Source organism: Montipora foliosa, chromosome 1, assembly GCF_036669935.1.
Source record: "Montipora foliosa isolate CH-2021 chromosome 1, ASM3666993v2, whole genome shotgun sequence".
NCBI classification, from domain to species: Eukaryota; Metazoa; Cnidaria; class Anthozoa; order Scleractinia; family Acroporidae; genus Montipora; species Montipora foliosa.
The window spans coordinates 66,245,069-66,255,068 of record NC_090869.1 but is presented as its reverse complement, the minus strand read 5'-3'; the positions used below and the strand labels follow the sequence as shown (position 1 = coordinate 66,255,068).

General features: G+C 41.6%; 2 protein-coding genes across 6 annotated transcripts in view; both read left to right on the top strand.

The window, feature by feature from the left end:
- The window catches only part of LOC138005513 (lipoxygenase homology domain-containing protein 1-like), a 38,930-nt gene extending 32,157 nt beyond the window's left edge, over window positions 1-6,773 (top strand). Inside the window, exons 24-32 of one of the 4 annotated variants that reach the window (XM_068851732.1) lie at window positions 181-301; window positions 918-986; window positions 1,157-1,204; window positions 1,556-1,831; window positions 2,114-2,470; window positions 2,749-2,899; window positions 3,665-3,797; window positions 4,102-4,195; window positions 4,670-6,773. In XM_068851732.1, the coding sequence (XP_068707833.1) occupies window positions 181-301; window positions 918-986; window positions 1,157-1,204; window positions 1,556-1,831; window positions 2,114-2,470; window positions 2,749-2,899; window positions 3,665-3,797; window positions 4,102-4,195; window positions 4,670-5,203 (1,783 nt within the window). In that variant the 3' untranslated portion in view covers window positions 5,204-6,773. The remainder of the gene's footprint in view (window positions 1-180; window positions 302-917; window positions 987-1,156; window positions 1,205-1,555; window positions 1,832-2,113; window positions 2,471-2,748; window positions 2,900-3,664; window positions 3,798-4,101; window positions 4,196-4,669) is intronic. The other 3 variants (XM_068851734.1, XM_068851740.1, XM_068851743.1) reach the window with 3 other exon arrangements.
- A 1,157-nt stretch (window positions 6,774-7,930) lies between these two features.
- LOC138005490 (uncharacterized) overlaps window positions 7,931-10,000 on the top strand; it is a 15,285-nt gene continuing 13,215 nt past the window's right edge. The window contains exons 1-2 of one of the 2 annotated variants that reach the window (XM_068851715.1): window positions 7,931-8,067; window positions 8,161-8,204. In XM_068851715.1, coding sequence (XP_068707816.1) covers window positions 8,057-8,067; window positions 8,161-8,204 — 55 coding nt within the window. In that variant the 5' untranslated portion in view covers window positions 7,931-8,056. Of the gene's footprint in view, window positions 8,068-8,135; window positions 8,205-10,000 lie in introns of both variants that reach the window. The other variant, XM_068851711.1, reaches the window with a different exon arrangement.

Sequence of the window (10,000 nt, the reverse complement as noted above, 5' to 3'; positions counted from 1 at the left end):
TCCTCATCCGACCTCATACAAAGGATGAGGAAGCATTAGGATTTGAGTTCATCTGCTTTGATTGGATTTGAATCGCAGTTTTCCGTATTGTTAGAGCACTTGTTCTCGGGTCACATATCGGTGTGCCTTAAATAAAATTTTTTTCTTTGCCTCATCCAAATCGTCGTTTTTTCGTAACAGCGAGCTTAGCGGGATTCCCATGTTGGTTCAGCTGCTCGATCACGAATTGGAGGAAGTTCACCGTTCTGCTGCAGCTTGTTTGAGGAATTTATCGTTCAGTAAAGCAAGAGACGAGAACAAGGTAGGCGGCGTCCAATCAACAGCGTGCGGTTAGCCAACATGTTCTTTTCTTAGCCGAAACAAAAGAAAGTTTAGTCATTTCCAGAAGGATTTGCATGACACTCTAACATGACCGAAATGGCCTTGTTTAGGGACTGGAATGGGTGACTGGGTTCTATATACTTTTCTGTTGATATGGTGGCCATTTCCAATTTTCCTTTTTTTTTTTTATTTTTTCGGGAAACAGATATCGTGGGATTTCCTACCTGTTGTTGTTGGTTTAAAATTTCAGACGACTTTGACTCTTACATTTTTTATTTCACCTAATCGATATCTGTTCTTTAATTGCACTCTTGCGATAAGACGGCCATGTTAGTGCCAAAACAATAGGAAAAAGTTGCTCATGATTTGCGAGTCAAATTCCCAAAAGACGTTTTCGCTGTTGTTCTTCCCACCAACATGGCCCATTTGAAATTTGAAATTTTGATCATGTGACAAACTCCATGACTTTTTGCCTCCGGCTCGCGAAAGATTGGAAATATCGCTAGAATTCACAGATATGAAGCTTGGGTCAAACACCTTGAATTTTCTGTAATTTCCCGCTGTAATTATTTTTAAAAAAGTTCTTTTCCTTCCAGCTTGTCATCGCTGAGTGTTTTGGCATTGAAGCGTTGATTAGATTGTTAAAAAGAACAAGAAAAGACGAGGTAAGAATAGATTTAATGTATGTCTTGGCATTCGAGAGCATCGGCGACTTAGTAATCAGAACGTCGTACGTTCGAGCACTGCAAAAGGAGCACTCGGGCTTTTCCGAGTATCCTGGAGTAACCATCGGAAAAAATACTTCTTTTACTTCTGAGTCGATTTCTTGTTTCAGGTCAAGGAAGTCGTTCTCGGCGTTTTATGGAATCTTTCATCGTGCGAAGTAAGTTTGGACCTTTTTTGGGTGCTGTTATCATCTATCAACATATGAATTCAAAATTAACCCTTTGACGTCCAAACCAGTCAGACTTAGTATTTTATTCTGTCTAATGCCAGACGATTTTACTCGTCAATGGGGAACCCCTGGGAGTCAATGGGTTAATCACTCACTGAAAAACTATGTCCCCGTTAAGGCGTTTCTTTTCACAAAGCATTAGCTTGAGTTCGCTCTTCCTCTTCTCAAAACTCGTTAAATCCCAATTTTTAAGGCTTCTTTCAAAATTATGATTGTAATCCTGTTTGTATCTCGATGTCCTTAGCTAGAACAGCTGTGTTCTTTGTATTTCTTTGACAGGATCTAAAACTCCGTATTATCGAAGTCTGCTTGATCGTTCTCATTACGATAATTGTCATCCCTTACTCCGGATGGACCAAAACCGCTGCCCAAAGCAACGCGTCTGTTCCTTCAATCAAGTGGTCGACGGTGTTCCGTAACGCCAGCGGTGTGCTTCGAAATGTGTCCTCTGCAGGTCCTGAGGCGAGACGAGTGATGAGGGACTGTGATGGTCTTGTAGACTCCTTCGTGTGGATCATTAAGGCGCCTATAGGCAAAAATGATATTGATAACAAGGTGAGTCAAAGCAGGCAAGATTTTTTCACAATCCTATGATTGTATTTTGACAAATCTTCAACCAGCTTGTGTTCTATTCTTGCATATCTCCATTCTTAAGAGTTTCTTGTGGAACCAAATGTCCCCGAGCACTTACTCACCTATTCGTAATATGTAGCAAAGGACAGACTATCACACACCGTCCTTGCGAAAGTCTGAGGTATGGCGCGTCATCGAGGTGGGCCGAAACTGAACGCAGTTGCTATATTGTATTTACTTATCAAAACATTTCTCTTCATTTAGTCCGTAGAAAACTCGATCTGTATCCTTCGCAACTTATCTTATCGACTGGAAAACGAAGTTGACAGAGAAAGGTACCAGGATGCTCCCGCAACGGACGTAAACCGCAAAGAACCCGAAAACTCCGACCCGGGATGCCTGGCGGGCTGCGGGACGGGATCAAAGAAGAAAAAGAAGGGCAGAACCTTCAAAGGATCAGACCTACCCCAAATAAGGAGAGAACCTGTGGAAGGTGTCGAGTTACTATGGCAACCAGAGATAGTGAGGTCTTACTTGTCAATAATGGCGGAAGCGTCCAATCCCGAGACGTTAGAGGGATCAGCAGGTGCCATTCACAATCTAACAGCGTGCGGATGGAGGGTAAGGTCTATTTCTATTGTCACACGCCGTTTGACTTTTCACAGGGTCCCAATTGCAAATGGCAGCACATCCTCAACGGGTTTATAACGAACCCATGAAATGACCAGCTCCGAGATGGGTGGAGAGCTCAACTGGTCATCTACTTGGTAGATCACTCCATTCAAGGCTGAACTTTCCATTCCTTTGCGGTATCCCTGTTATGATGTTGATGGTTACTGACACTATCGTTTGTGTTTGTTTAACAACGTTGGTGCGCGATTTACTTTTGTCTTTTGCAGTGGTCCATGGTTGTTCGTTCCGCCGTGCGAAAAGAGAAAGGCCTTCCCATCCTTGTAGAACTTCTACGAATGAACTATGATCCTGTCGTCAGAGCTGTGTCTACCGCGCTAAGAAACCTTGCAATTGATCCAAGAAACAAAGATCTTATAGGTGAGTTCAATTAGTGCTAAGAAAATGATAAGACGTTCTAGCTTTCTCCGATAAGGACGACAAACCATAGACCCCGTTTCGCACACGTCGTCTCTTAATAAAAACTGTGTTGTCGTAAAAAAGAACTCGCTATTTGTGAGACGAATGTGGGATGTGGTCCACAGTGAACAATGTTGTGGACTGGGGTGTCGATCGTTTTCCTAATTGATTTTTAGTATAATCGATCACATGTATTCGCGTGCAGTTTGGAATAAATGCGCACTAGTTAGTAAGTTTTTTTCAGCAACCATACTCCATAGTGCAATTTGTAGTCTTGGACATAAGTTTACTCGTTCTTAATTATTCCAAATTGCACGAGAAAATATCATGTGATTACTTATTAATGACATACGTGAAAATTTTTCGAGATGAGAATATGGTGATTATGCAGAAGCAATGCACACGATTGGCTAACTTTTAGTTTCATTGATGATTGACCAATCAGGATGCTTGGGTTGTCACTGAATTACCTCTTTTCTGTACTGTGCTACCTGACAAAAAGCTGCATTTCTCATAACCAATCAGAATAGAGAATTTTTTCTTTTATATTAATGATAAACTATGTATCAAGCGTCGCAGTATGGGCAAAAGTACCAATCGTAAATTTGGTCGCAATCAACTGATGATGCACTGCTCACGAATACGAAAACCGCTGCCCCCGCCCATAGATCTGGCCCACGGTGCCTCGTGTCAGGAAGAATTAAAGACTTTCGTTTCCGTCTCCAGGTAAATACGCTGTGAGAGATCTTGTTCATCGGCTTCCAGACCCTGAAATAAATGTCAAAGTAGAGGAGAACACAGTAGGGGCCATTCTGTGTGCCATACATCAAGCAGTGAACAAAAGTATGGAGAACGCAAGGTGGGCGTGAAAATTGACTTTTTGCATGTTTCGCTAAACAGTTGTTTTTTATAACGGGAATTCTATCAGTGAGATGATTATTCTCAGGAGTTTCAGTGGCGTTTCAACCCAAAACGTTTGGAAAACTGATTTATTGGTTTCTCTTGAAGCCTTTTGTGGTTGGATATATTTTTCACTTATTTTCCAAACACCTGCAGCTAGTCAACATCTTACCAGTTCTTGTTGAAGCGCGCGAGTGGGTTCAGACGATCTTTGTCTTTGCCAAATGTGTTTTAAAGCTAGCGTGCGTATTTTTCTTTTCCAGACACGTTCGTAATGTCGGTGGATTTAAGAAAATTATCACGATTTCAAGGTCAAGAGACAGATACTCGCCAAAGATTGTCAAGACAGCTAACCAGGTAAAATAAGACCAACATACTTGTTTAACCAACTGATTTAAACAAATGCACTGTGAAGGATTTCGATGGAGTTCAATGGAATTAAAATGTATAAGTAAGTGACTTCTTGTCAAGTCTCACTCGAAACCTCTTGGCTTCGAATCTGTACCTCTACGAGTGACCATCTGCTAAATTACGCCGGAACAAGGGCACAAATTAACCAAAGTCAAGCTTGACTGGTTCAGGTTTCTTTGTTTTAATGTCCTAGTGGGGGAATAATAATGATCTTGCCCTCTAGCATGGTGGATTTTGTACCATGTGATCGTTTGTTTCAAAAGACCTATTATAGTTGAATGACCCTTGTCAGCTTGTTATGGGCACATGTTCCTTTTAACTATGCAATTTGCACAAGTTTATTTTTGCGTTTTAAAGTTCTCTCATAAGGCATAAGTAACTCACATTTGCTTTTCTTATCCTTTTCTTGCATGTTTACAGGTTTTAATAACAATATGGAGTCTTGCGCCACTGAGAAATTCGCTCAAGAAGGATGGTTGGGAATTTACCAAAGAGATTGCCGACGAGTTCGGTCACATTCCTCCGACGCCGCGTCCCTACGAAGACATCACGATCCCACGAGGAAGACAGCAGCCTTTCGTGCCGTCCAATCGAGAGCCTAGACTAGTAAGATCTGATGAAAGTACCATACCCGAACCCCGACGATACCAACCTGAGCAAAATGATCCTCCACCGAGGTTTTCCGATGATGGTTACGAGGCAGACGATGATGTCCGAAGACGAGGGGAGCCGAGAGGCGGACGAGTAGGGATGGAAATGGACAAAATGGGTGAATATCGGGAGATCGATCACCAGCCCGATTTGGAGCGAACTGGAAGCTCTCAGGTTTTACCACCAGCTTACGACAGTAGACAACCAAAGGAGGAGCCCCAATACGCTGTTGTAGATAAGAGCAAAAAGAAAGGCTATAAATTACAAGGAGATGGTGGCCAAGAGGCTGACTCTTGGGTATAAAGAAACCGTTATCTTTCGCTGGTTTTGACTGGTTCTTTAGTCAGGTCATGTTGGATTTCGGGGAGCGAGCGTCAATGGCTTTTCCTCGATTTTCCACGACGACAGTTTTGATTTTCTCGGTATTTATAGTGTGTCCGAGGACGAATGTATGCGAGTAGGCTCCTCTCGAGAGAGCAGCAAAAATGGTGAGAGAGGCGAACGAACCGATAGATGCTGGAAAGGAGAGACCTTCCTGCCTCAGTCTTCGTGCGGATTCACGTCTATTTCGTCTCTTTCGTGATTCTCGCTGTCCTTTTGCGAAGAGTCCCTACTCGTTCACACAGAGGGAATAAGGACCGTAAGATCTACGACGACGATGTGATCGATGTGGGCGAAAACGTCATCTCAGAATATAACTTTGCAATGTCGTATGTTTTTCGCGATTAGTCCATCACGTTCGCGTCGTACAATGTGGGCGAAATAGCCTAAAAATAAATAGACCATTTGCGAGTTCATGTCTGCCTTCCCTACAAAGCGAGTCTACGAGAGAAGTTTTTGTTATGGTAATTAGTCCCAACCTCGTTCCCAGGGTCTCTCTTCTCTGCCTCCATTGTCGTTGAGACAACGAAAATGAAGGCAGAGAAGAGAGACCCTGGGAACGAGATTGAATTAGTCCTACTTAATTAATTAATGACTCATTAAATGTGAATGAAAAGTAATTATCATAAGGAAAACTTCGAACTTAGACTCACTTTGAGGAGGAGGCAGACATGAACGCGGAAATGGCCTTATGTTTTCACGTGACGTCTTGGCGGCCTTGTTGGTGTCCGTCTAATCCTCTGGGAATTGAGCTCTGTTGTCGTGCAAACGTTTTCTTTTGTTTCGGTGGAAAAACAAGGTCACTGATCAAGTGAGTCAAAACACTTCATTCAGTGGTTCGAGTGGTTTCAAATGAAAGATTTCATATTTGTACGCTCGCGTTGTTTTCAAAACCTGAAATTTGCTGATTTCTCGTAGTTTTTATGTGGAGTACCGCAAAAATATGCCATAATATGCGTGCCACACGTGCAGAACGATTACCTTTTTTCTCTTTTACCCAGTGATTGCGTCGTTGATCTTACAGTCCTTATTTGCATCGGTTTTGCTTCAGCTGAGTAAACGACTTGTTGGAAGAAGATGTCAAATTTTATTTCCTGGTGTACAAACATCAGAAAACAAGTTTGTCGTCCGATCTTCGGGAAAAACAAACATTGTGACATTCAAAGTTGTTAGAGTAATTTTTTAAAATTGAATTTCCTTCTTTGATCGAAGGAATGTGGTGAGTAGAAGATGAGGTAATAGATGAAAATTGATTTTTTTGGAATTGAGTGTAAATAGACCAATTCGGCTAACTCAATGTTGTACCCAATTCAATTCCTCTGGGAATAAAACGTTTTGTTCCAAGAATTTCCATATCATTTAAATGTGAATGCTTCATTGTCATGCAAATTGAACACACAAAGAATCTTAACCCCGAGAGATTTGAATTGGGTACAACATTGAGTTAGCCGAATTGGTCTATTATTTGAATTTTAAATTGGTAAGCATTACACCTCTTAGAAGGCTGTAATTAATAAAAAGCTGTGTAGGCTTTTTCATATTGTATAAAAAATAATCATTTTTAAAATTTGTTGTGTCTTATTGTGTAACGGGCAGTGCGAAGAGTTGAGAGACACTTAACTTATACAGTGACAGCGAAGTCGTTGTGTACCCCATAATGGTCTACCCCCCTGAGAGCTGAGAAAAAATTTCGGGTGCAAATGAAAGAGTGACTCGTTGAGTCTTGACTGTGATTTCTTTTCACCAAAGAACCCCTAAGCTCTCTTTACGTTAAAAAAGGGCTTTGTTAGGCCCTGTTTACATGCAGGTAGGGTAACCCTAGCACGCACACATTTCTTTTTTTTCATCGACGTGTTTACAAGGCAGCTAGGGTTACCCTGGCGCTAGGGTAACCCTAGCTGCCTTGTAAACCGCATCCTTTTGAGTTTTTAGACCTAATGAGTGTAATTCAGAGCTAAAAAATGGCATCGACCGTTTCAAATGGCAACGACCGTTTACGAAAGGGAAATAAGCATCTTTGACCCTCCTGCTGGAGTAACCCTAGTAGTGGGGTTACCCTACCTGGTTGTAAACAGGGCCTTACTGAAGTTTGGTGCTATGGAGAACAACAAATTAACTGTCATTTTGTTCATTTGTGCTATTGAAAACCAGAAAAAAATCCGTCGGTCAATCTTAGTTCCCCCAATAATATAGGACTGTTCTCTGACCGTAAGAGTGTTTACATTAAAATCATTTTTTTCACGAAAGGAGTTCTGGCGGGACCGCGGGAAAGCTTGCCCTGTATTATTCTTTCACTTGATGTGCTTGCAAAGGAACGAGCCTGAATCTGTACAATAGACGTCTAGGATATAAAATGGGGACAACCTCTCAATTTCATCACGCAGGCAGGCTCTTTTCGGAGTGGGAAAGCGAGCTACAAAGCTGCTCCTCTTTCTCGCTCGCTCCGGCAAGAGAGTCTGTGACATTCTACTTCCGTAACAAGCAATTCCGTTTGTTAGAACTCGAAAGGCGATTTTCAAATTTGAATGGGGCGAAAAGAGAAGTTTCTTCGAAAACGCTTTCTGACAAAGTGTTTGGATTGCGTGCCTACAATAGCGTGTAGAGGACTGGGTAGGAGGCCGTGAGGTCAGATTGTCAACATGGCGATGACCTTATGTGGCAAGGAGAAATACATGTAGGAAAGGTCTTTTAAAGGCGTTAGAATGGCTCGAAAATACCGATTTTTGATATTTTTTTAAGATGAAAAGGACGTATATGTAACGTGATTTAGCCACAATGGCTACAAGGTAAGCGATTGATCAGCTGATTTCGATTGATCTGCCTAGTTGACGTTGGTTAATTGTTTTCCGAATAGAAATTGTTGTTATGACTTTCTTCAGCCCAAAGAATGACCCAAAGATGGACGAACCCCTGGAGGAAAAAGGTGATTTATTCGCAAATGCCTCGGTGGGGATGATTTGTTTTAAAAATTTGGCTCTCCTGAAGACTAAGAGGCTAGCTTAGATTTCAATTTTCATCATGATATAAGCTTGTCCGTAGCTTCGAGGGCCGGTAACACATAAGAAAAAGATGTACGAGATAAAATCTTAAAACATTTCCCGTGTCTTATTTTTGCCTCACTTTTATTTAGGCTTACCTTTCCGTCTTGTTTAAAAATTTGTTCTAATAATTATTCAATAACATGCAGAGCAGTCGAACGTTATTTTGTTCGACAAGCTCAAGCTCACCCTTGATCTTTTTCTTGCATCAAGTGTACAAATAACAAACATAAGTTTTAAGAAGCCATGACAAGTGAATTTGTGAGATGTATTATTTCGATTTAGACTTGCAAAAAAGTGGAGAAAATCGTAGTGTCACGAAGAGGAATGTTATTGAATCTATAGATATGATATTCTGATTCTACTGCGGAAGCTATTGGACACTACTTGTAGGAGATAGGATATTTAGATGGCTTACTACAGTTAACAACCTTTATCGCTTGTTAGATTTAAACACAAGAAAAACCACACAAAACATTTGGCAGTAAATGGGACTAAGCTTGTTCAAGGGTGCTCCCTGGATAAATAGGGCAGGCTAAATTGCAGAATACCCCGCAAAGTATTTGCATTTCATTGAATAAGAATAAGCTCTATTGCATTCCAACTCGTTCTTCAAAGAATGCTGCCTAGGGGAAGCAATAGTGGTGAGGTGTTGCAGGGTATTCTGCAATTGCTCTATAGGGTGGAAGCAATACACCCTGCAAAGTGAAGGTAAAGGGGGATGGCAGCAGCACACCCCGTGAGTAATGGATAAGCCAACGAGTGTGGCGCCTACCACACCCGGCTAGTGACTAAGACTAAGGTAGGGTCAGGGTCCCACCCAGCCTGCTACGTGCAAAGCTAAGGAGCAGGTGTACACCCAGACCTGTAGTCCAGCTCTACTGAATACAGGGAGGGTGAGCTGGAATAAAAGGGAGAATACAGTTTAGCAAGTATACTATAGTATCGAACACACAGCAACAAAGGTGCTGAATAAAATGAGAACATGCCCACGCAACTATTTATAAAAGCCTGATAAGGCATGGCTCCACGCATGCACTGGCGCAGGTGCACAAACAAACAAAGCAGGGGAGCGCAGACCCCTGCAGGCCTCATGCATTTGTGCAAGTGCCTCTCAAAACACTGTGAGGCATGAAGGAACGTTGACATAGGCGAATGCACTGGCGCATGTGCAAAAGAATTCCGCAGACCCTTGAGGGAACACAGCCACTCTTTGTTGTTAACTCCGTTAAATTACATTTAACTGCATATAATAATTAGGGCAGTTTTGTGTAACAGTAAGACAGTGACTCTTGCATGATAGAGTTCGGGTGTTTACATGACTAAAATATTGGCATATATATTAATTATTTTGTATTGCTTTAAGTTGTTAACTCTGTTTTACAAGTAAAATTGCCATTTTCCAAAGAAAATGTCTCTTCTGAAGTGTTAGTCACTGCAATTTGTGTAAAATGTAAGTTTACCTAACAAATAAATGCAAGTCTGAGGAAAGTGATAAATATAGTGGTCGAGCTCCTGGAGGGGGACTTGAAACTAGACATTTCAAAGAATATCCTGAAATGGTGGGGTTGTACGGCTAGGTTTCGAGAAAAAGCCCTTTGAAATGTCTAGTTTCCAGTCCCACCTCCAGAAGCTCAGTAACTATATTTATAAAATTATATTTTACATGCAGTGACTAAGT